The sequence below is a fragment of the Pyrgilauda ruficollis genome, unplaced genomic scaffold (genome assembly GCF_017590135.1).
Source record: "Pyrgilauda ruficollis isolate IOZ18807 unplaced genomic scaffold, ASM1759013v1 scaffold18, whole genome shotgun sequence".
NCBI classification, from domain to species: Eukaryota; Metazoa; Chordata; class Aves; order Passeriformes; family Passeridae; genus Pyrgilauda; species Pyrgilauda ruficollis.
The window spans coordinates 6,126,034-6,152,829 of NW_024516984.1; the positions used below are offsets into that span (position 1 = coordinate 6,126,034).

The window sequence follows — 26,796 nt, forward strand, 5'->3', positions numbered from 1 at the left end:
AGAAAGAGATGCAGAGCAAAACAAGTCAGCAAAAATACAGCATTCAACATAGGAACACTGCTGAGGTAAGGCAAACTCTGTCAAAGCTGAGGTTACTACACTGTGCTCAGTCTCAATGGCAGTTCTCAGTCTCTCCTCTGAACAAAATTCAGGGATGCTTCTGAAACATAAAATTAAAACAGTAAGATCACCTGAAATTCTCCAATTTAGCTGAGAAAGGCATTCATACTGTAGAATTTCCCTCTTAACCCCTTTGGTAGTTGCTCCTCCTAGGCACCAGATAATTAATTATCCATTTGCACTCCTATGAGGATAAACCTTTTCCCATTTCAAAATTTTGGAAAAAAATGCAAGAGAAATTACACAGAGGCAGATCAAGTATACTGACATTTTTTCACATTCTGTAATTGTGTTATCAAAGGTCATGGTGAACTTTTGGCTCTAAAATGATGGTTTGATGAAGTAACAAACGTGAGTGCTTGCTGCTGTCTTTCAACACATGCTTTTTGAAGCACATGGCCAACATTAATGGAAATAAGCTGAAGAAAGAAATGCCAGTATCTCTGTCCAATTATAGTGCTAAAGTTATGGAAACAAGAACGTGAATACAGAGACTTTTTAAGAGATGTCACTTCAGACTGACCAAAGCACTGAAAACATCTGTCTAAAGAGACTGTAAAAAAAACCAACCAAACAAAAATGAAACGACAAACCCACCACCATCCCACCAAAGCAAAACCTTTTAAAGATTAGGAGTATTCTATTATGCTGATATTCCAGACCTAACTTTGTTGTGTCTATGTAGCTTTTTGGGAAGATCTTCCTAAGATAAGCATGGATTAAACAGACATTTAACTATCATGAACACAGTAACATAGAAAGAATATACTGGAAGAGAAACCAGAGTGTCAGGTGAACTGAAAAAGATAACTAACAAAAGCAAAAATAACCCAGTCAAAGTCTGGTTCTGCCATCAGTGTCCCTGTTATATGATGCAATTACACAGAAGTAAAGGTGTGAATATATTTAAAGTAGCTCTTCTGTAATTGCTTTGGTAACAATAGTACTCAAGATACAGTGCTGTGACTTGGCACAGACTAACCACATGTTTACATTAAGTGAGGCCTGCTTGTAGATGCTACAGAAATATCCAAAATTAAGACAGCAAGCACAGTTCAAGTGATAAACCAGGCACTCATACACTTCTGGGGGAAGAGGAACATAAATAGCCTTTTACTCCACTAAAATTAAGGCTATTTTCCATCACAAAAAGATGGATTTCAAAAACCAGCAAAAGACACCATAATTTGTTTAAAAACAAGAAAAAAAAGAGGAGAAACAGAAGAAACAGGTACAAAATAGAGAGGAAAGGCTAAAATTAATTTTATTTAACAACACAAAAGAATTAAGAAGGAAAGTATACTGAAATAAAGAAAAGCAGTGAAGGAAAATAAGGAAAACCATCACTTTAATATACTGTAAATACTTATTTCACTATTGCATTTTTCGGCAACATTTTACTGATGATGATTCATGGATCATCAATAAAGTAACACTATAAAAAATCCTCTAGAACCCTATTTCCTTCTGGCATTTGTGCTAGATTGACAGTAACTAGTCCATGACAAAGGGCAACCAGTTCAGCTTGAAGACTTGATGCAAGCACAAAAGGGGGAGAAAAAATTTAAAAAAAGGTCAATAATAATGTGTTAAGTTTGAAAGGAACACCAAGTGAAACAAATGAATTAGAATTGTTTAAGGATAACAGTATTTCCAAAGCAAATGGACTACTTCTCTTACCAAGAAGATAGGGCATTTGACAGCTAATAAGACAGCAAGGCATTCAGCTTCCAAACACTAGAAGGTGAGAGTTAATATTACACGCATGAGCCACAAGCATACGGCTGGCTTGTTTTTATTAACACTAATAATTGATCTCATAATACTGATCAGAAGTGGGTTTTTTTTCCTCCACATATCTCACAAAAAATTTTCAGGTGACAAGTACTATGATACATATGGTAGAAACAAACAGCTGTGGCCACAAAGATGTTTTGTTAACTGATGATTAATATATTCAGGAAGCAATCACACTATTCATTAGTAAAAGTTTACAAACATTAAAAAGTGCATAACATTTGAAACCAACAACACAAAAATATATATAATATATATATACTATATATAAAGTGACATCACCTCCTATTAATAAAAGAAAACAAATCTTCTGACCTTGTGATTGGTGCTTGTGTGATTGCCATGGTTTACTATCAGTCACTCTCTTCACTCACCTTAGTCACACAGAGGTGTGGCTGCCCCATTTTGCAGCATTCAGCCTCATGAATGGCCTTGTCTATTGGGGCAGGACAAGGGGGGAAAACAAATCAATCAGCAATAGCTACTGCAGAACAGGTTATTAATTTGTAGATATTTTAAGTGATGTCCTGGATGGACAAGCTATCCTGGTATTTTGATGAAGGCCCAGTTTGGACTGTCATTTTGGAATAGATGAAATGGGAAAAAATCCAGTCTTTGGGTGCTAGATGCCAAGTCTCTCACCTCCCTTTCCAACTCCAAGCCACCAGGCTACTGTAGCAGATTCTAGCACTTGGCTGTTCGGGCGCATCAGTAGCAGGCTACTGGCTGTGCAAACTCAACAGCCTGATCAACTGAGGCAAAGGCAAGGAATAGTAAAAATCCAGCCCCTTGCTGGATCCAGCCCAGGAGCCACTCACTAGACTGTACTGCATTCTAAAACTCATTTCAGAATGCATAATTGGCAATAACCTGTGCCAGTTATTTTCCCATGTGTAAACAAGGCCTATCTTTTACATTGTGAATCAGGAAAACCTCTAGCACCATGGAATTAGTTTGAATTTTAACCCATATAAGGTTATAAATGTATTCTTAAAACTACCATAACAATAAAATACTTGGAATAACATTTTAAAAAAATATCTCAGAGGAAGATTAAGAAATTGGGACCAAAATTAGAAAAATGGGGAAGAATAACATAAAAGATTCAATTTGAGTCTCTGATATGCAACTAACTACAGGCGAGTGGCAAAACTGTACCAAGGACACAACACACGCTCAAGTATTCACATTAACAAATCGTTTTGAAGGCTCATCTAGTAACAAATTAGAGTGTTGCTGAGTCATTTAGGTTTAGGCATAATCAATTGAGCGGATGACGTTTAGATCTATCATGTGCACATCACCACCTTATGCACAAAACCAGCCCTTTCAAAACGTGTGGTAGAAAAATTCACAGTAACAGAAATATTCTTCATAAGCAGTTGAGAAAGGGCAGTGTGGAGCATCTAAGTTGTACAATACAAAAACCATTGTAAATAACAGAGCTGTAAAACAGATGCAAAGTTCTAAAAACAGTGCTTTCTTTATAGTTCTTATAATGGGCAAACACTTTGGCCAGAGAATTTTAAACTCTGAGGATCACACAAGCCTTTGCTTAAGATACACAATTAGATCCTCTGATGCTTCAAAGGCCATTTGCTACAAGATTTACCTGTTCTACTTTCTAAAAGTGTTCCCATCGAGTAGCCATTATGAAGGGATCCATCTGATGACACTATCCCAAAAAATCAATACATGTTCAACCATTGCTAATGACAGAGGTAGAGAAAATTCTGTCTTCTGTCACAGCTTGTACCCAGATTTTTAGCATTGTGTTGAGTGGGTTCCAGCAGTGAAGACACATGCACTTTCTTTTCTACCAGCTTGCTCATGGAAACAAATTTGTTCCAGCACACTCTTGTAGCCTGAAAACATCCAGCAGCTGCTCCACTCGGTCAAAGTCGGATGTCAGCTTTCTTGCTTTGCTGCCTCCCCTTGGGCCTCCCCAGTTTGCTCACTTGGATTTCGTTGTGCATCTCCTTCTCCTTCTATAAGACAGGAAAAAAGGATGAGTAATCCACCCTAAAAGAAAGAGAACCCTGATTGTTCATCCATCAGTTTAAAAAACAAACGAAAAAGAAATTGAAACCGAAATATTAAACCCTTTCCTACTAAGATAGCTATACTTTGTTTTAGAAAGTGTCTCTTGAGATGCAAATTCCTAGCTGAAATCACAAGTATCACTTTAAATAAATACCAAAGGTAGCTAAAAATTAATAAATTTAACAAAAACAGTAGAATATTTTTGAAAATTTTTCACTATGATGCTATAATAGTATAAGAGGAAAAAAAACTCATTACACCAATCTGAACAGAGTTCGCTACAAAGAGCTGCAACTTCAATAAAAACAATAGTTTGTTAAAGCTGCTTTAGTTCTGTGCATCCGTTTTCAGCATCGTGTCCATGGCGTTCAGTCCAGCTGTCCCACTGCAAACCACAGAAGGATCTGAGGAACAGATCACACCCTACAGAGGCACAGTGAGCAGGCAACTCACAGTCTGTCTAAAGAAGGCCAAGAAAAGCATTGTAAAAAGCTTTTACTATCTATATGCAAAGTATTGCATTTTACAGAACAATTAAAGACCTCACAGGTTCAGGCAACAGGAAGGTGAGTGCAAGTGAGACACAAGTCCCTGAGCACTGGACTGATCAGCTATAAATACACAACGAATAATGTTAAGACATACGTTGTCTCTTGTATGTTGCAAGGATTCTGAGTAATGGCTCGATTCTGAAATGGCTTGATAAGGGAAGAAAATTCCATGGCTAGGCTATAAGGAGGTTTAGATAGATGTAGCAGTGTCTCTTAATTTTAATCTATAGATCTTTAGAATGAACACAGGGTTCTCAATGCAGATATTTATTGTTTCCACATTTCAGATCACACGGTGCATCTGCAGATTTATTTCTGTTTATAGAAATAAGCATCATAAACGCCTTCTCTTTTCTGTGTAGAAGAAAGGGCAGGGGAAAAAAGTTCTTTGCCTTGCAAAGAACATTGCAAACAGCTCAGACATGACAGCTGTGTTTTGTGCATGCACTGAGTAGGCAGGAAAATGCCTCAAAGGATACTGTGAATTATCACATTCAACCTGATGAAAAGTTGCATGGAAACTCAATTACCTATTGAACAGTGAGATTTGTTCTGTTCTTTATGAGTTGAGTAGTAAATACACAATTGTTTTGCAAGGCACTTTCCCAGAAAACTCTTCTTCACTTTCACCTCTCAAATTAGAAAGGATTCCATCAGGATGGATCTACATGTGATTATTTATTATTGGACAGAAATCCCTTTTGCCCCAGTTGTCTAAACACTTTCTAAAAACCTCCTACATTTGTTCTGGTACTGCAGAAGATGTGATGAGTGTAATTTCAGGGGGTCATTTCTTTTTTACCTGCTCTGCCCTCCATTTATTCTGACTACTACTACATGGGCAAGCCAAACTTTCCTGGTGGAAATCTTATTAACAAAAAGAATAGGAAAAAAGTCCCAAAACTGAAGAGCAAAAAACACTTTTGCAAGCTATTTGTGTTTAAAAGAAAAATCACTCTTGGACAAAAAGCCTAAACATTTCACTATCTTAGTGTTAAACACAGAGCACAGAGACCCAGGGAAAGAGCACTGATGTTCTAATATACCACTTCTTGAAAGATTCTTCTCAACTTGCTGAAGAAACTCATTAGTCTAAACCCATTTAATCTATAATACACTATCTTGGTACTAGCTTTTTCTTTCTACTGGCAGAGCTCTCTTACCAAAGGCTTTAAAATATGTTTACAGAGATAATTTTACTTTTAAGTTCTGAGAATCCCAAAGCTACTAAGCACATGGCCGTTCTTCCTTTAAAACCTGATACCTAGAAGCCCTCAAGAGCAAGACAGTAATTTTTACACATTTTGAAACCATAAGGCAGTATTAAAAAAAAGAAACAAAACTAAATAATACAGTACTCTAAGCCACAATACAGTTGTGTGAGTATTAAGTTGTTTGTCCTGGGGCCAGTTCTCATAAGCCCTAGAAAAACACTTAATACACCCAAGGATAGCTCAGCTACTACTTTGGGGGCATAAAGTAAGTAGGATGGCTTCTTCTGTGGTGTTAGAAACAAAAAAGGTTTAATAAAGGCAAAATAACAAATAGAAAAACTCGAGCCAGGTACAGAGGTCTGCCCCTGGTAGAAACACTTCACACAAAAGCCCCTCTTCTCTTTTGTTCTGTTCTTTTCTACTTGATTGATCAGGCGGGACTTTTTGGCTTCTATCCAATTAGATGTTCTCTAGTGTTTGGTGAAGTCCCTGAGGCCCTATAAGGTGGCTTTCCACCTTTCTGGGCTTCTTTCCTTTTTTGGGTGACAAAGGTTAGTTTTACCACTCTGTCATTAGAAAGCGCATTCCTACATGTGAGTAGGTCAGCTGGCTAGAGTTACCAGACCTGTTAATGTACAGCTTTTAACTCAATTTTCTTCCTGTAACATTACTGACTTTACAGTGTCTATCACTATTCCCCCTGCTTACACCCAAAACATTTATACCATGGCCTAAAATCAATTGCTTTCACTCACTAATTTCTACAGCCAGTTCTTCATTCTGGTTATGTAGGTCTTTAACACCTTATTACCCCCATTATTTGTAGATGCTTGGACCACTACAACTTTTACAAGGAAATTCCCTTTTCCGTGTTCTATAGCACCCAGAAAAGCAGCAGTTTGTTTTAGAGATCAGATCTGCAGAGACTTGTCCTCACTCTTCATTGTACTTTTACCTCACTACTTCATTCAGCTACAAACTGCAAGATCAAATTTTTTGGATTGCAATGGTTACCTTGAGAGTGTTGAGCAGGAGAGCTACCTGCTGATTTCCCTGCTAAAAATCTTTCTTTTGCTTCTATCCTATGATTGCTCTTCCAGTTTTCTATCTATCGGATGTACATTGTGTTGTTTTTACTTAATTTAGATAAAATGTGTTGACACAGTCCTTGGAACCTGTATTTTGGTATTTGGTAAATATATCCATTCCATAGATAATAACAGGTTGTTAGCTTGCTATGGACAAAGAAAACTGGGACAGTTGTTTTGAAGGGAGAGTATCACACAGTAATTATTATACATAATTATGCAGCAAACTCTTGATTATCTGTCGTTGGCTCATTGATGAGGGGATTAACCAACACTCACTTCAGGTATCAGCAACTGAGTAACAGAAAAATATGTTGTCTTTGAACAAGTCTAGTGCTGTTAAAAGCTGTTCTGTTTTTTTACAGGAAACGTATCTGCAGGCTTTTGAAAGTGAATGTACTAAATATGCTTAATTTACATATGTTTTATAACCACCTTTTTTTTCCTTTAACATCTGCATTATCCTACTCTGCCATTACTCCATGCAGTTGAAAGCAAACACACTTGCAGTTTTGCAAGAAAATGCATGCAGTTGTAATAGGAATAAAAGGAAAGAATTGAAACTTGATGTCTATATTTATATAATTAAGTTGTACTTAGCATAAATTGTTTGACATGCACCTTGAAAGAAATAAGATATAGCCCCCAAACGTGTTTTCTTCTTAATCTTGTCAGATGTGATGCATATATGCATCCTACAAGCATTAATATATTCTGAACTGGGATTTTACATAATTTTGCAAAATATTTTTTAGCCTCTCTTGATTTGGAATGACATCACGTGATAATACACTAATATCACATGAATGCTAGGTAAGACAATGCCGTTTCAAATAATTTTTGTTTGGAGGCTTTTACTTGGCCCCTAGTTGTACTAATAATACAGAATTTAAATGCATTTTCATTTTATCTAATGGAAACTGAATAACCTTCTGAAGAAGTATGCAGACACTTCTTGTGTTTCTACTATCTAAGGTAATTTTATGAACAGCTCTGTATGTTTTTCTGCATTGATTAAGTTACCTGGGCTTCAAAAGGGATCATCAAGAAGAACTAAAGAGACTCCTGAAAAGACATTTCTGGCTTATAAGAACTCCAGTGTTCAACTTAAAAATAGGGATTGTTTTTATCTTCTAAATGGACAAGATCAAAAATGATTTTCATAAGTGTAAATCTGAGACTGAAGAAAATTAAGGCACAAAGGCATTATACCTTTCAAATGGCACCTACTTTTTGTTTTGCCAACATTTTACACCTGTCCCCAATAAAATAAAATGACACACCTACACATATACTTATAAAATATTTTTTAAACAGAAATAAACTAAAGGCCCTGCCCAGCTAGAACTGCATGCATATAGAATCTCTAGGTCCCAAAATGGCAAAAGGAATGACTTGGGATGTACATTAGTCCAGAAGCCAAAAAAAGAAGCCCTCCTTCAAAACAGCACTACAACCACCTCAACATCAAGCTGCCCACATGTGACTGTCCTGTGAAGAGACTGCCTCAGAACTATTGTCTTTATCTTTGAGAAAAGGATGTGCACAAACAGTGCAGCTGTTTATCAACAGTTTCTTCTTTGCTGCATTTATTTTCTTCTGCTATTATTAAAATAAGTTAAACTATGCCTTCCCTAACATCTGGAAAGGTCTTTCTAATATCTGTGAGATCTATTCATTAGCCGCAACTCATCTAACATAAAAATAAATACCTGAACATATTACTATTTTTATTTCATGTAAGGTCATGTACTCCTCCCTCCTCTCAACTGAATATAAAGAAGCATTTGAAAATGTTGGTAATATTAAAGATCTAGGATTGAATTACTGTCCATCACCTTAAAAGAAGGACAAGTATCAGCAGAAAAGAGAAAGAGACAATTTACTCAGAAACAAAGATCCAGGTAAAACAAACATTAATGCATTCCTATTGCTCTGTCCTTTGGCAGCTGAAAAAAAAGTTAATTTCACAACAACTTTTCAGCAAACACATAGCTTCTCCTACAGGCTTCAAATCAGAGAGATCCACTAAAGGATATTATGCAGACTTGGGTTTTGATAATGACTTCCTTATTTTCTTCCTTATACTCTAATTTTCATTAAATTTACCCTGATTTGGACCCTTCCACTAGGCACTCACTGCAGAACAACTTTTCTTTATTCAGGGATGCGTTGTACTTGCAAATAACTACCCTTTCCATTTATGAAATCCGTGATTCTTATTGCAGGCAACTCATGCTGATTAGAGAAAAAATATTTCTTTTGCTGAAGAACAAGGGAATAATGTGGGCACATAACCATGCTTTGTGTACTAGTTCTCATTTTAGTTTTAAATAAATATGATAAAATCCCAAAACATACTCACCTGTTTTGTTTATATCAAGCTCTGATAACTTTAAGGCTAGTTCACTAGAGTTCCCACCCGGAGAGGACACAAGGATGTCATGTAATGCATTTCTTCTGCCTGTTCTTCCTGAAGCAATAAAGTCTGCATATGTAGATTCCACATCAGTCATTGCTAACAAATATCCACATAGCAGTACCTGGACGGGAGGAAAAAAAGAAAAACAAAAACCACCACTTAGACCACCAGAAAACCAGCTGACTTCATGGATTAGGAATAGAACTAGAAGTTCCCATTACAGGGTAGATTGACCCATCTTCTTTTACTGGTTAGCCAGTCTCAAAATTTGGAGAAAATAGAGAAGAATCAGAGCAGAAAGCAAAAACACCATGTGTATTTTATGCCATCTGTATTCAACAGTATTTTAACCAACTTCATTTTCCATGCTTCATAAAGTGATAGTGAGTACTTTATAAAAGCAATGACCTCAGCAACATAATTTCTTTACAGAGTTGTCTCTGCTTTTAATATTAGCTGAGATGTAGGAGGTAGGCAGGGGGTGGAACAAAGTTCTTTTCTACAAAAAGCAGAGTGTAACGAGTAAGAAAGTACAAATCGATAATGCTTTTGTGTGCAGAACCCTGTGCTCATACACAAGACACAGTTATGTTTTGTATATTTTCTTTCCTGTTAGCATTAGTTTTGGCATTGTATACAGACCTCTTCAGGCTCAACTAATTTATTTTGGTGTGGTAGTTTGCCTAATTTAAATGCATTGCCATAATGCTCCTGAAATGAGTGGAGATGTGCTACCAGAGCAAGGAGAACAGCTAAAGTAGAATGCAGAGGTTTGAAAGCAGTGCTCTGTAAGCTAGATATAAACTCAGAACTTCTTTTCATTAGAAAACAATTATTTCTTGTGTCATTATGGAATAATGTGATGATGTGCATTAATGCAAGTTCCGACAAAGGCAACAGGAAATACAATATGCTATTTCAATCTCAGTAACAGAAAGAATTGCCTCTCTGCTGCAATATATGCTACAGATCTAAGCTAGCAGAATTTTATTTTCTTAATTTATAAAATGTTAAAGGCAATGGGGAGGAGCACTTTCTCTCACTGATCACATTGCTTTTACTGTAGTTTCATGGGTACGTGTCTAAGGTTTCCTGCAAAATGCTAGGCAACCGTGCTTTCCTCATGTTTTATGTTTCCATGTCATAGGGGAATCAGGGAAGCTTTCTGCTAGAGGAGTACTTTAAAGAAAAGAAACACTACAGAACTACTAAACCAAAGCAGCTCCCCCACACTTGTACGCTTCCTTCATTTTAAGCAGAATTTCTCTGGTTTTGCACACTGCAGATAGAGGACATGGACATGCAGGCAGCAACTCACAGCTTCCTACAGCAAGAGGCTTTAGCTGCTATTACTAAAGTAGCCAAAACTTCACATTTGCATAGAATGGATGCATCTTTTTAATCAGCTCCTACTGCAGGTGCTGGACACTGAAGCAGCTCTTGAAGTCATCACAAACATTAACAGCAGCAAAAGGTTCGGCTTTCTCTCTTCAAATAAACAAAAAATCCCTCATTTTTAATACACACTTTTTATTTTAAAAATAGATACAAAAAAAGGCAACAGCCAATCCTTCTCCACCCTCACCTCTGAATAACTTTACAAACCCTGTTCACTCCTCATCTTCATTCCATTCCTCACCTCCCCAAATCCAGTCAGCTGTATGAGGGTGTATATATGATGCGTGTGAGAAGCCAAGGAAAGGGTTCTACACCATATTTTATTTAGTCTAAATATAACTGCATCAAGTATCATTGCAAGACTGACTGACTTGAAAAGAAGTTCACTGCTATCAAGCTTTGGTGTCCCATGCCAAACACTGAATGGCTGACAGGCTAATTTTACTCTTAAGATCAACCACTATGATACAGAAAACTGCTTAAAAAAACCAAACCAACAAAGAAACAAAAACTCCAACAAACCAACAACCAAAAAAAAAAAAAAATCAACGCACAAAACCTAACAACACCACCTAGGGAGGGAAAAGAGGCCAGCATTGACTGAAAGCCTGTCTGACACACATAAAATAGCGCAGTGCCTCTGCTTAATAACAAAAGCTTTCATGAGAATGAGACCACATGCATTTCTTCCTCTGAAGTGCCCTCTTGTTGAAACACTGCAAGAATATTGAAGCAAGTGAGGAGTCTACCACTTGTTCTTTGCCCAAGGTGCAGACTATACACAAACATATCAGCCATGTAGTAATGCAGCATGTAACTTGCAAAGGTGAAGGGAAACAATGAGGACAGTTTTTATAAGAAAACAGCACTGGTTTTCAGACTTATCTGACCCATTCACTGAATAGCATTCACCAAAATCAGAGACTAAAAGATTTTAAGCAGAAATCCCTTATATTTGTGCATGCTTTTTCTTGCAACTGACTTGTAGAAAAGGAAGCGCAAACCATGAAAGCAATCAATAGTATTACAGGCTTGGATTTCACATTATACACTAATGTAATATATACCAGTCCAAAGTCACCGTAGCTATTACCCCCGTGAAGACATTAATTTATTTTTAGCATAGAAAAAACCACCACAGAGTTGTTTTCTTTTCTTCTTTGAAAGGTGCATATGAGTGCAGCAGGCCCAGAATAACTAGAGAAGACTATGACTGAGGTGGAACAAGCTGCAGGGCTGTAAGAGTTGCAAAACAATCCAGGTTGTATTCCATGAGAAATTCCCTGGATGTACAAACTGCACTCCACAGAATATGCTTCTGTAAGATTATACTGCTCTTGAAACATTCCATTAAAATGGAGAACACCGGGGAAATCTCAAGCTTATTTTGTTTCAGCTACAAAACAAGCTATAAAGGCATGGAAAAATGTGCTTCTAGAGAACTTTTTAAATGTTCATTTTCTGTATGCTCAATATGCGATTACTAACAACATTCTGATAAAAAAATAATGTTATCAAACATACATTTATGACACTTCCAAATTTTCCTGTCTATGTCTCCTACTAAATAACAAATACCATTCTGTTTTGTATTGGCATTATCTTGAGACATTACTGCATAAATATGGAACTCCACTGACGTCACCAAAGAGCTTCCCTTCCAATGAATGGCTCAGTGCCCAGCAGTTTGTACTTATTCACTGAACCAGTCATTAAGGAATTAACATTCACTTCAAAAAAAAAAAATCTTTCTTTCCCCCTTCAGTCTCTGTGGAAGAAGTTGAATTTGCTAATAACTCTGTGAAATACAATTTGAATTTCCTAAATAATTGCATTAACAGGTACTCCTGCATTAAAGACTGTAATCACAGTCCTGCTAAATCTACAAATTTGAATTTTTCAAGAAGTTGCAGAACCAGTACTCTGCTATGTGAAATTAAACTGAAACAACAGGGCTGCAAACCTCACTGTTTCCGCCAACTGAACCAGCAAACTGAAGAAAGAAGCTCTGAGAAAATAAGGATTAATGAAACCTGCTGTTGCAAGATTGGATTCCTTGGTAACTGATAGGATACCATCTCATCAGAAATCCCCCCCAGCTGTGCTTTACCTTTCCTCCCATGTAGAGTCACTGTGCCTGGTAATGGGTCAGACTTTGCATCACAGCCCAGGGGATTTTCATACAGCATCTTTTATCTCCTCAGATTCTCAATTTCATAAACATCTAGAAATGTGGGTATCTTAGACTTTTTTCTCTTTTCCTTCCCAACTCCTTCCTCACAAAAAGTTGTGCTGGAAATTATTTACTTAAGAAATTACAGGGGATGAAAATGGTTGAGTTCTTATCACTCTACCAAGACATGTCTGCATTGTTAATGAATATTCTGTATTGAACATAAGGGGTAGAGTAAGTATCCAAGGAATGCAGAAGTACAAAAGAAGGATGCCAAGGATAGGTTCAACAACGCCAAGTGCTGGGTCCCTAATTTGCATCAGAACAACTCCATGCAATGCTACAGGCTGGAGGAAAAGTGGCTGGGCAGCTGCTTAGTGGAAAAGGAACCAGGAGATACTGGTCAATATCTGCTGAACATGATCCAGACAATGCCCAGGTGGCCAAGAAGGCCAATGGCATCCTGGCCTGTATCAGAAACATCGCGGCCAGCAGGAGCAGGGCAGTGATTGTCACCCTGTACTCAGTGCTGGTGAGGCACCCAAACCCTGTGCTCAGTTCTGGTTCCCTCACGGCAAGGACACTGAGCTCCTGGAGCGTCCAGAGAAGGGCAACGGAGCTGGGGCTGCTTAGCCTGGAGAAAAGGAGGCTCAGGGGGGATTTTATCACTCTAAACTGCCTGAAAGGAGGATGTAGCCAGGCAGGGGTCAGTCTCTTCTCCCAGGTAATAAGTGACTGGATGAGAGGAAATGTTCTCAACTTGCACAAGGGGCAGTTTAGATTGGATATTAGGAATACTTCTTTCACTGAAAGGGTGGTCAGGCATTGGGAAGGCTGTCCAGGGAAGTGGTCAATCACCATCCCTGGAAAAGTTCGAAAGATGTGTAGATGTGTCACCTAGGGCCATGTTTTAGTGGTGAACACAGTGATGTTTGGTTAATGGTTGGATTTTATGATCTTAGAAGCCTTTTCCAACCTTAATGATTCTGTGATGAGAACATTATAACTTAACAGGTACAGAAAGAATCAGTATTTGTGTTTTCAGAAATTTAACAGAATACTCCTTTAACTCCACAATCCAATTTATGTTAAATTTTCCATTTCCATGCTATATGTAGCAAATGTTATCCCACAAGTCTCTGAAGGTAACAGTCAAATCTCTGTAACTGAAAAAAAAATTCCTAAAAAGTTACTGATGAGTTCACAAATGTAATCCAAATTTGACTGTGCTCCATAATCTTTCAGTAACACACAGTGCCACTGCTCTCAAAGGTTTGGGAGGTAAAGTACAGAAATTATGTGGTATACCAGCATGAATTAAAAAGCAGTGTCTCTACTGCTTAGGGGCCAGAGGTACCTAGCGTTGTTGAATTTAAGTCTGTTTAAGGGACTAGATACCTAAAAGAAGCCCGAGTGAATGTGAAGTACCTGTGCTAATTGGTATTCATTATTATTTCAAAAGGAAGACAAAACAAGAGTGAGCAGGTGGCATACATACAGCTTGTCTATGAATTTGGAACATGCTGCTGGCAAGCACCAGAGAGCTGCCATTTTCTTGGCAAACCTGCAGTGTAAGGTTAAGAGGTAAAATACCTCAATGTATGCTCCCGCTCCTTCTCCATCTATGCTTAATGGCAGCATCAAATAAAAGATTTTCAAATAAAACTCTCCCAGGCTTTGGCTGCTAAATATTGTATCACGATCAGCACATTATTTAAATGTAATTATCTATATTCAGCTTTCACAAGGGAACAAAAAAAAAAAAAGAAAAAAAAAGAATTTAAGAGAATTTGTCATTTAATAGCATGTCTGATTTAGAGAGGGTGTATAATTATGCTTTTAAAATAAATTTTGGTTCCAAATCTAGCCTAAGAGACAGGGCTACAGGGCTCTTTCAGGGACGATACAGATCTATTCCACAGCAATCTGTACCTAGATTTCTACCTTATGTACAGTCTTCTAAGTTGAAAGCAAAACCAGAGGAACAATTTAACAAAAGCATTTTTCTTCCACAGAGATTGTAGCTACTGTGTTATACAACAATGGGTTTTTGCACAGACACAGATGAACAGGAAAATAGCATTAACTCTTGAAAGCCAATTAAAGAAAATATTAATAACAATGCAAGATACCAAGCTGGGCAGTTATTTTAATCTGCACTTTGAAAATCTCTCATGTAGTTTTTTCTGTCTGATGTTTCTGAAATGACCAGCTCCTTGAAACAGTAATGCAGGACAGGTCACTTACATTTCATAATTAGCATACTTTTAGGGTGCACATTCTATACATAGCCATCCTAGTACTACTATGATCTTAATAGAAATTGACAGGCAATTCAACTGGTTAAACAATAAAACAGAATAAAGAACATCACCATCTGAGGGCTTTTTTTCCAGAAAAAAAATAAGCTTGTTTAAACCTGCATAAAAAAAAGCACTATGAAGTCAGATATCCTTCAGCTCACACCCTATACAGGGAGATCATTCACAAAGACAGTTAAGAAGTTTTCCTTCTATGTTACCTAAGTTGCAGTTTTCCTAAGGAGATCTACAAAACTAAAAGCCAAATAGTTAAGTTCTTACCATGTCCTTGTCCAGGCAAATTTCATTATGTCCATGACCATAAGAATTTGGGTCTTTCATCCACCACTTAATGTAAGTTCACAAATTTAGTTTTAGCTTCCAGTGTTCCATGAAACTGAAATAGCAGCAGCAAATAAAATAAAAAAAGCAAACCTAACCAATGAAGCAATACTACAGAGACCTTAGTTGTCTGGAAAGATACGGTGCAGATATCATTGACGGTTTGGGGACTAATTAAAAAATAGCAATAAATGTTTTGGTATTTTGAAATTAACACCCTATGGAAGAAATGAATCACAACATTTAAATATCTACATAGGGACATGATGTTAGGGAGCAGAAGAGGGTGACCTGGAATCTACCATCACCATTCACTGCCTAACCTAAAGAACACTAATGGCAGGAAACGTGTTTGCGAGAAAAGGCATCCACTGCTGTGTGACTTTTCACCTGCAGTTTGTGAATGAACCTCTTGGCTTGTGAAGGGAAGGAGCAAGTTAAAGCATTACTTTTCTGGACACTGATACATTCTATGAACAACTAAATCCATTGCAAGCACCTAATAGTCACAGAGATAGATAAAGGGCTCAAGCCAGGTGAGAGCATTTCAGCTCCTCACGACACACACCTGGCAGCCCTGCTGAGCATTCACACATCTATCTGAGCTGAAAGGAGGTCGATGTTTTAAGGTTCTGGGAGGATGAGGCCAGGTATGCAGCACCTTAGAATGCTGTGGTGCTCTGAACCAAGGAACACAGGCAGAACGTTACACTGAACAAATTCCGTGATTGTTCAACAGGACTGGTTTCAGCTTTGGAGAAAGCCTGTCTATTGGGGTCTTTATATGGCAATTCAGAAGCACTTCTTAAAGAACAGTGAGATGAAATAATCCCATGAAGACTATAACACAAAAATCGCCTCTCAACAACAAAAACAGGCTCTTCCTCAACTGGTGGGTTACTGGAAAAGACCAGTCTATTGAGAATTCATAACTGACTGGCAGCTTGGAAACACTCCATGCAGAAAAGACAAGAATTACTGCAGAAATGTGAAGTTGATGTCTGCTTAGGATCAGGATGTTTAGTAGAGGGGATGGGGATTAGGGGGGAGGGAAATTTATGTGGGCTTTGCTCATGAAGCCCCTAGCCTTGCCTTTAATTCAGGATTTGTGCTGTAATCGAGTTTATTCTCTCAGACACTTCTGTCAGTAGTGCCAGCATTCACAGCCAGTGATTTAAAGGTATTGATCAACACAGGCCTCATTAGGTGAGACTCTGTTCCTTAGAGAACTTTATATATGCACTGTAGTGACTATTTTTGTCTCCTTCAGTCACTGCTACATACAACAGGCTGCATATGTCTTCATAGGGGGAAAAAAACCCCAAAACATTGAACAGTCATGATCAGTAACCTGCAAATATATTGGGCCAAACTGCTGTGAGCCACTGTCTTCCTTACAGACAACTCTCCACAGAAAAAAACAAAAATACAGGTTTAGCAATCTTTTAACTGAAGCTCTGATAGCAAGATAGTTCTGTGAATTACCCACAGATGGGTATGAGCCTTCCAGTCAATGGTATATCAGCAGTGATGTGAAAGCCACCAAGATAAAGGGTTTTCTATGAAACAGATTTCCAATTTTTGGCAGAAGTTTAATGCTGCGGAAGGGGCTGAGAATGAGATCTTTAGACCATAAGAACTGCATTTGTTCAGCCTTGAGGAAAGAAGGTTTTAGGGGACACCTTATCAACATCTTTCAGTACCTAAGGGGTGGCTAGAAACAAAATGGAGATCCCTTTTTACAAGTCACATAGAAAAGATGAGGGGTGATGAGTACAAGTTACTATTGGAGAGATTCCAGTTGGACACAAGAGGAACATTATTCACAATCAGAACACTCACCCACTGGAATAATCTCTCCAGGGCAGTGGTGGATTCCCTAGTATTCCACACCTATAAGATTCAGTTCAACAGGGTGCTGGGCCATCTTGTCTAGAGATGCTTTTGCCAAGAGAAGTTGGACCCTTCTGACCTGGTGTCATACGATTCTATGAATCCTAACTAGATGCCCTAAAAGGATTCTGGTCCACTGAATTTTCTAATTCAGCATCCATAAAATGCTTATCCCTGTAAGATCCCTGTAAGATCTATTTCCTTCAATATCTCTTTTTTTTTTTTACTTTGTACTTATGCATTTTGTTAGATATTACTTTACTAGTACTATGGCTTTTGAGGTCAAAACAATAACACCAACATGCCCCCCCAAATAACCCAAAAAAACCAGAACCAAAACAAACAAATAAAAAGAAAAAGCCTTCATTCTCATTAAAAACGCCAAAAAACCAACAAACCACCCCAACAAACCAAAAAATCCAACAAACAAACAAGAAGTGGCATAAAGACTGTGTGCAGTACATTGTGGCGCACTTTTCCATTTAAATGGGAACCAGCTGTGTTTCCCAAAAAATAGCTCCATAGCACAAGGCAGCCTCCATTCCTTTATAAGGGCTCAAATACTCACCTGAACTATAGATTGGAATGGCTAAACATACCTAAGTAATTCATTACAGTTGTTGCAATTCCTAACAGCAAACCATGAAACTAACATGAAAATTCATGCTCTTTTGTTACAAGCCAAGAAATGTAGCCCATCTCTTCTATATTAACTTATGCCCAATCTAGTAAAATACTTTGTTATGCAAAATACAGCTTTGTTATGCAAAGGGTAAGAGCTTGCTCTTCATTGTTTTAAAATATCAGTAAAGGTAATGGCTAGCAAGAAGATATTAACTAGCACTGCCAGGACTTATCTATGCAGGTGCTGGGCTAGGGTAATATGATGGCATTATAAGAACATAATATGGATGTGAAGAATCAGATTTCAGGTGGGGAGGTAGCATCCAGAAAGGGTAGTCTGTCTGCAGAACAAGACCAGAAATGAAGAAAAAAGCATATGGAGATGGGGAGGAAGCAGCAATTGCCTTAGATAATTCAAGAGTTCAGTCAGAGAAGCCAGTTTACAACCAAAAAGGAAGACTGTGGTGGACTCTTCCAGCTTCTCTACCAAAAAACTCCCAGTGGGATGACTTGACTCAAGGACTTGACACAGGGCCACTGATTTGAATGCAGGGCGTGGCTCCCCCATTGCCATGGGTCGCTCCCATCCCCAAGTTAGCTGAAGTTTGCATTTTGTGATGTTCAGCACTCTGTCACTTTGACTGATATGTTTACAGCATCTACAACAGCCGTCTGCAGGTAACAAAGCCTTTGAAAGGGAAAGCATGCAGTTAGAACAGCAAGAAGAAAATGTCTAGATAACAGCATCATGACAGCATTTATAACTTAGCATTTATAACAGGAGGATGCTCCAGCATTTTCATAAGGTTTCTTCCACACCTATTTGCTAGGATTCTTCAATGTTTCAGGACAATGTGTAGTCTGGCTATCAAATACTCAAGCTATCTAAATGCTCTACAGTTAAGTTGTCCTTAAACTCTTCCTTATTATTAAAACAAATAGCTGTCCCCTCTCCAAGGCACTTTTCCCCAAATCTTTAGGGTAATGTAAGCTACTAAACAGAAGCAGCATTTGTTGTATTACATATATTTTCAGTAATTTCTGGTGAAATAACTCAACTGTTTGCATGTGATTCCTTTTAAAATCATGCAGTCATGACTCATCAAGAAAGTATGTATTGCAGCATCCAGAACAGAAAAGCTTGAGCTTATTAGTGTTTCTTTTTGGGCAGTGGCAAACACTGTACTGAAAAGAAAGGATTTGCCTTTTTGATAGCAAGATCAACCACAACCATGTGTTTCTAAATATTAAATACTGGCTCCTATTTGCTTTTAATAAAATCAGTTACCTCTCAGAAAAAATAGAAGTGCTATAGAATAATTTGCTTCTGTGAAGATCTCACATTTCACGTGCAAGCTTGGAGTTTCCAAAAATACACCCAATGACATCACATTTTTCAGTATTTGCAAAGATAAATACCACCGGGCTAGCCTGAAGACCTGTGAACATGAGATATCTAAAGTATATTTTCAATGCCTGGCACAGAAAAAAAAAGATGGAAAAGGCAATTTATAAAATACTGATTAATGTACTGTGGCGCAAAGACATTCACATTACTGGTTTATCTGGTCAGCTTTTTGATTTGTTGATAACCAATTGCCTTTCCCATCCTTTTTTTGGTCCCGTGGCAGGCATTTAAAACCTACTTTACATTTGAATTAGTTTTCTCAGCCATCAGACGTTCTGCCTTTTAATTACTATCTACAAGCTAAAAAAAAGAAAAAAAAAAAAAGAGAGAACAATTTGGCAAACAGCATTTCAGTTTTTTTAACTTAAAAGCAGTTCAATTTATTATACCTCACAAAACAGATTCAAATTTTATATTGTATATCATTTCACTTTGGTTTCTCCTATTATCAGCCTTAAATTTTTCAAGGTTTCCATCATTTTTGCATTCTGTTCCCATGTGTACACTGACTACTTTAGAGACTAAGGACTGCCTGGCTCTGTTGCTATGCAACAGCATAGCCTACTTAGGGCTTCCTGAAATAATTGTCTCAAATGTGCTTTTTTTAGACTTGTTTCCAGCAGGAATACTTTACAGATTCTTTAAAATGGACCACTGATATTACCACAATGCTAGATAGTGGTCAGCTGGGAAGTACTGGTAGATACTTAAGATTAAAAAAAAAGAATATTACTGCTTGCAAAATTCTGGACATACCTGCTGCATTTTCACAGGGAGGTAAATATCACAAATAACCCTATATTTTTGCCAGATGTTGTTCCTGCATATGAGAGCCATATATTTATCAGAGGGGAAAAAATTCTTAATTTTTCTTTGTTTTACTCTATTTCATTAAAGGGAAAAGAAAAGTTCTCTATTTAGAGTATGTCACCCACCACGCAGGAAAAATGAACCCTCTCTATACAGAGTCTATTATAAAGCTAATAATCTCAACAGAATGAACACATATGTAAATATTCTTTATTGCAATTTCTTATCAAATAAGTTGATGCCAGAATTCTTTAGGATAAGGTTCCAAATTTTTAAAATCACACTGTGGATACCAAAAATTGGATCTGCATTTGCTTTCTGAGGTATCTTCAAGCAGCCCCTGAGAAACTGTCCCATGAAACCTTCAATCTTTCCAGCCTTCAAAAGCATTTTTCTTGTTACAACCTTCTAGTGCTCCTGCTTCAAGAGTGGAAAAATATGTTCTGTTTTCTTATAGCTGGCATAATTGGGAATCTACGGTTAATTAATCTCTGTAAAAAAACATAGAGCAATATAAATACAAGTCTCTTAAAAACAGCATTGATTAATTCCAGAGGGCCAAACATCTTACAATACACCAGGCTGAGGCATCAAAGCAAGGAGGTCTAACAGTACAGAATATTTTAATGAAAGGAAATATTTTACCTCTTATTCTTTTTTCTCTCTTGTTCACCTTAGCATGTTCAGCAGCAGTTGCATCTACAGAGAGCAGCGTGTCAGTCCAGAATTGTGATAAAGAGCAAGATGTTTGTCAGAGCCAGAGAAAATAAGAGCAAGGTTTAAATTAAGGTCCCTGCAGAGGCAAGTCCACCTGCAGCCTTTTAAAGGAAGAAGGGGAAGAGAGCAGCAATTTCACACTGTTTGCAAGATCCTGAGTCTTAAAGATGACTTTTTCTTAAACAGAGTGGACGGTGTGAGGCTTCTCAAAACCAAATGCAGGAGGTGGTGTAAAGGGGTAATTTTCCATATTCATATGAATAACTACATACATGCATAATAGCCAAGCTATCCAAGAATATGAGTCAGCAAGGTTCAGTGAGTGGGACTCTCCCAGACTTCAAGTCTCTGTTCTTTAAAGCCACATAAGTAGTACAGCTCAGACTCAAATCTGTAACGATACTGTTTTAAAAGCTAAGGTATCAAGACCTGAAGAGCAGCAACACTTGGAAGGATCTCCTTTGTGGCAAATAACGAAATTGAAACCTCAAAAATGACCCAGAATCGGGTGCAGGAGAAGAAAGCATTAATAAAGAAGTCTGTAATGGTGAAATCTGTTGTTATTATGTGCAGTTTGTATTTTATACTTTGCATTACTTATGAGCATTTCAAAGACAGGCCAAATCATTTCTAACCTAGCCAAAAGAAATCCTTTATATTTGTCACAATATTCTTGAAGATAGGAACCTTAGCAACCTCTTTTGCATGCCCACATTTAAAAAAGAATTTAATTAAACAGAAAGGAAAAAAGTGAAACTAAGTCCCTTGCTAAATAATCCTTTGTCATCTAGGATCATTTTGTACACTTCATATTGAAAACTATGCACTATAGAGTACTTTTCTGACAAGTTTCCATGTTCTGGAACTAGATGGAAACTAAAAAAAAAATAATTGGCTTGCATAGACTAATATTTAATTAGCAATTGTGCTGCGTTACACAATCTGTCTACGACACTCAGATTTAAGATGCATTTCGAGATGCAAACCCAGGTACCCTGACAAACACAATACCCAGCCACAATCGAGGAATATACAAGTTCTGCAAACCACAGTTACTTAAAATCAGTTACAGCTTTGAACCTGATGGCCAAATATTTCTCTTTGCCCCAGTTTCAAGTGAAATTAAAGCTCAAATATTTAATTCATATTCATCTCATGTCCCAATTCTTCATCTAGAAAAAGAAAATGCCAATTTGGGCAATTTACAAGCCAGTGATGGAAGCATATAAACAAAGCAGGATTTTCTGGACTCTCACACAGCTCATTGATTTCAGCCAACCCTAACAAATTGCTCAATAACTTTAAAAGATGGCCTATTAGAAACCACACACAGTAGACATTTTATATTCATGCCAAGAAAAGTTATCCAACCAAACACATATTTCCTGCAGCTCAACTTCTTAATTCTGCCTTGCAACTCTCCCTTTCACAGAAGTTGCTGGTCTCTAAGTAAGGTTAGAAAAGCCTAAGAAGAATCTGAACATACAGTTCCTGCCATATGCATAAACTCAATAAAATATAATAAAGTGTAAGCCATGTTTTCTGGTTATGAGCATAAACACACAGATATAGCAGAAACAGGAGAACTTACAGAAACCCTTACAAAATTCCTGAGAGGAATTCATGTTGTCAGACTACACAAATCCATCCGTATTTGAATAGCTTACTTGAGCTTCAGGGCCATGCAAATTGCAGATTTCCTCCTTTTTACTACCTGCTGGTGGATAATGAAAGGAAGTACCAGCTGTCTGCTTACAGTAAGAATGCATATGTGGGCAGAAGACTGCTTAAGTCTTCCAATCCTTAAATCCTGGCACAGGGAAAAACCCTTCAAGAGCAAGAAGCACCCACAGATGTGAATTCCTGGATACCATATTCCCCATAAAAGGCAAGCTACAGGTATAAATTCAGAGGAAAAAGGTAAAAATATAAAAAATGTTGCTCAAAATCTGAGGCAACGAAACCCACATCTCATAGTAACTAAGAAAGTGTCTTGTTTGAGTAAAAGCTAAACTTTAGCAATAAAGAGAATAAAAAAATTAAGTAACTGGGAGACAATGAAAAGAAATATGGGCAGAACACAGTAAAAAAGTGCATGAAAACAAACCCAAATGGACCCTCAGACTGAGCAGGAAGAAAATCAACTTGAAGTGTTTCCTGATAGAGATGAGACTTATTTGATTTTTATTTATTTTATAGCTGTCATTCCTCCTGGCAAAAATCTTGGGATGCTGACAGCTATCTGTAAGCCTCTACCCCATCCCAAGTACAACTATCCACCTTTATACCTAGAAAAACATGAAGGACCATAACACCAGAGAAAACTGGTAGAAACCAGTGATGTTCCTATGCAACAGTTTGAGTGTTCAGGATTAGAGAGCTTTGAACATGACTTTATCTACCCGTGTAAATATATGTATGTATACCTGCCAAGATGGGTATCATTAAATATTCACTCCATCTGCATAACTACTTTCATCTAGACATATATAGTAGTAGAATCTGTAAGCTTAGTAGATTTCCCATAAGCTGTAAGAGAACTGCCTTACATCCCAAACCTCTATTTCTGAAATAATTAACTTTAAAGAACCACTTGTTCTTGGCTGATGTTCACCCTGCTCTCTCATTCCACCTCAACAGGAGGACAAGGGAGATGATGGCAAGATGAAAGAGTAAAGAACCAGTGGGTTGAGATAGAAACAGGGACATATTGTAGTAATTATGAGCGCCAGCAAAACAGACTCGACTTGGGGAAAACTAACTTACTGCCAATTAAAACAGTTTAGATAGTGAGAAACAAAGACAAGTTAAACCAACACCTTCCCTCCACATCAGTCCCCTACCTGCCCTCACTCCCCCTGTGCCAAGGCTCAGCTTTACTTCTGTAGTTTCTGACTGCTCTAGCCCTCCCCAACACCCAGCAGCAGCCCAAGGGGATGGGGAATGGAAGGTGCACTCACATCACTCCCTAACAGTTGATGGTCCTGCTGCTTCTTCCTCCTCATGCTTTTCCCCTGCTCCAGCATGGTCCTTCCCATGGGCTGCTCCCACAGGCTCCAGCGTGGGCTGGAGCTCTTTCAGGAAACAGCAGGGAGCTCTGGTGTGGCACACACTGGCAGGGAAATACCTACATCTACACCTACTCCACTGTGGTCTCCTCCAGGGGCCTGGAGCAACACATCCACTTCTTCCTTTTCCAGCAACCTTTGTGTTCTCTCTGCTGTGTCTCACTATCTTTATTTCTCCTCTGCCTGTGTGTTTAGTTTTTTTTTATTCCCTTGCTTAAATATGTTTTCCCAGAGACACCACTGTCCTGGCTGAGGGGCTCAGCTGCGTCCTGCAGTAAATCCACGGAGCAGACTTGATCTGTGTCCAGCATGGGGCAGCCATGGCTTTCCCCACAGAGGCTGCCTCTAGGGCACCTCACCGCCAACACCTACCCAGCAACAAAATTCCTATCTGTCAGAAGATACTCGGTGGCTATAAATGACCATAAGTACTTACTGTGCTTCCTTAAACTCCACTAACTGCTGAGACTGCCCTTCTGTCACTTTCCCTCACTTAAGACTTAGAAATCACAGCCAGGTCAGGATCTCACCCCTGCTATCTCCCAGCTGATAGGAGGCAGGCTCTTTCCAAGCAAAGGCTGTGTGGATAAGCACATTAATACCATGAGAAATACTCAGGAAGGCACTATTCTCTACTCACCAGCTTCTACCATCACAGACCAAGAAAAACTCAGTGCTCATGATCACTGTAGCTTTTTTTTTTTGTGACTTTTACAGCACCAGAATCACTGTGTTTTCCCCCAAGACTGTAGTCCTGTTTTACATGAGAGAGGACAATGAATCTTTTCTGTTATTTTAAATAATATTAATACAACATTAACTTTGACATTTTAAGGTTTCTGTAACAAGAAAGGTAAGAGAGGAGTATACACTTGAAGCTTTTCAAACTTAACAGCTACTTTCAAGAAAGCATTCACTATAGAAACTAAATTACAAGGTTTTTTTCAAGATCACACCATATTATTCAATTGAACTAATGCCTCCTAGAAGAGCCAGAAGTGCCAAGAATGCAAACACACTGCAAGAGGCAACACGTTTGTTTTTGGGTCTAGACTAAGCATTGATTAGCTTGTTCATAAAGTAAACATTCCAAAAGAACAATAGGTAAAAAGACAACATTTGCCCATATGTCAAGTTTGCATGAATAATTAGAGTATATAGAGACTCATCTTCTCAGTTTCAGATGACCAACATGGGATACTACAAAGAACCTTATGCTTCAGAAATTAGTATGAACTAACCTTTGTAAAAGTAGTGAAATAAACTACCAAATGCAAGCCCTTTTATCACTTCTGAAAATTTGACTTAATGTAACATTGAAATGTAGGACCCCACCCATGAAATTTGAAGATAAAATACAAATTTTAAGACCAAACTTTGCTGAAGAAAAGCCCCACTTAGATTTCATCTCCGTCAGAAGTTCATCCAGACTGTAAAAAACATTAAGGGAAGAAATATGGGGGGGGCAGGAGAGAGAAGGCAAAGACCTTTTTTTTCTCCTCCTAACCAATTAATGCCCACATTTTTCTACCCCCCCCCCCCCAATAACTTGCCTGTTAACCCATTGTGGGGAATATCTTTAAATATGACTTTCAGAACCAAGCAATATTTTCTCCCTTTCTGCCGCTTTTCTTGCTCAACCCCCTGTAAGGATTATTCAAACATTAGCACTCAAATATTAAAATCAATTAAACAAAAAAAATTGTTGTGAATTATGAAATATAAAAATTTAAACATAAAAATCACTGAAAGGAAAAAAAATATATCAGGAGAGAGAAGGCAAAGACCTTTTTTTTCTCCTCCTAACCAATTAATGCCCACATTTTCTAACCTGCCTGTTTACACCTGGATTGAAAACGTCACTGAACACGTACTCCACAGGTATCCTTTAGGTAAGCAAATTTTAACTTTCAGTGCAATAAATTTGAAATTTGCTATCTCAACCACCAAGAATCATCTTTTCTACCCTCCCCTTTAACAAAATTTTCCATTGGTACTACATACCTTATACCTACAGCCTCCTCATGATCCAGCAGAAACACTGCCAGTATTTTCAAACAAACAGCACTGATATTTGCACAGCAGATAACATTCCATATTTGTTTTCACCAGACTCCAATGAATTCAGAGCCAAGATAAAAATGGAAAGGCGATGTATCTTCAGTTCAGAAAAGCTTTTCAGCAGTCTGAATGAAATAACATTCTGATAAGACACATCTTAACTATACCATGCTCAGCCTCAAAGTCTTTTAAATCTTTCTTCACAAAATGTTTCTACCCCCCCCCCCCCCCAAAACGATTAGCAGATTTGCAATAGAAAATTAATTCCCCAGAGACAACTTTTGGATGAAGACTTGCAAACTTTGGGTGCTACATTCCTGTGTGAAGCACTGCTGAATCCACGTCTTGACATGTGTCCCCTCCTTTCCACGGAGCTATTTTTCATGATGTCATTACAGGATTTACATATTTGTAACCAGACAGAAATTATTTACATGTGACGTTTTTTGGGAATCACTACAAATCTTTTAGCCATTTGACTTGTATGCCAAAGGAAGCAAACTTGTCTGTAAAGTCAAATTTGGTTATTGCCTGAATCTACCACACTACACAACATGATGATTCCTAGGTTCATTAAAGTTATTTTTCATAAGTTCTACTCTTGTTTGGCCTACTTCAGGATGCCATTTAAGGGACTTCAAAAGTTAATGGGTTCAACAGAAAGTAACACCTAACTTAATTAAAACTTTCCCACAAAAAGAAATACTGAACGATTTTTTTTCCTTTTCTTAAAAAAGATACAACTGGACTGCTGAGAACATATAAAC

General features: G+C 37.8%; 1 protein-coding gene across 2 annotated transcripts in view; it reads right to left on the reverse strand.

The window, feature by feature from the left end:
• Window positions 1-1,361: 1,361 nt before the first annotated feature.
• Window positions 1,362-26,796, reverse strand: part of PKIA (cAMP-dependent protein kinase inhibitor alpha) — a 44,616-nt gene continuing 19,181 nt past the window's right edge. For both annotated transcript variants that reach the window (XM_041464468.1, XM_041464467.1), the window contains exons 2-3: window positions 9,179-9,356; window positions 1,362-3,905 (exon numbers count right to left, since the gene is read on the reverse strand). In XM_041464468.1, the coding sequence (XP_041320402.1) occupies window positions 3,826-3,905; window positions 9,179-9,329 (231 nt within the window). In that variant the 5' untranslated portion in view covers window positions 9,330-9,356 and the 3' untranslated portion in view covers window positions 1,362-3,825. The remainder of the gene's footprint in view (window positions 3,906-9,178; window positions 9,357-26,796) is intronic.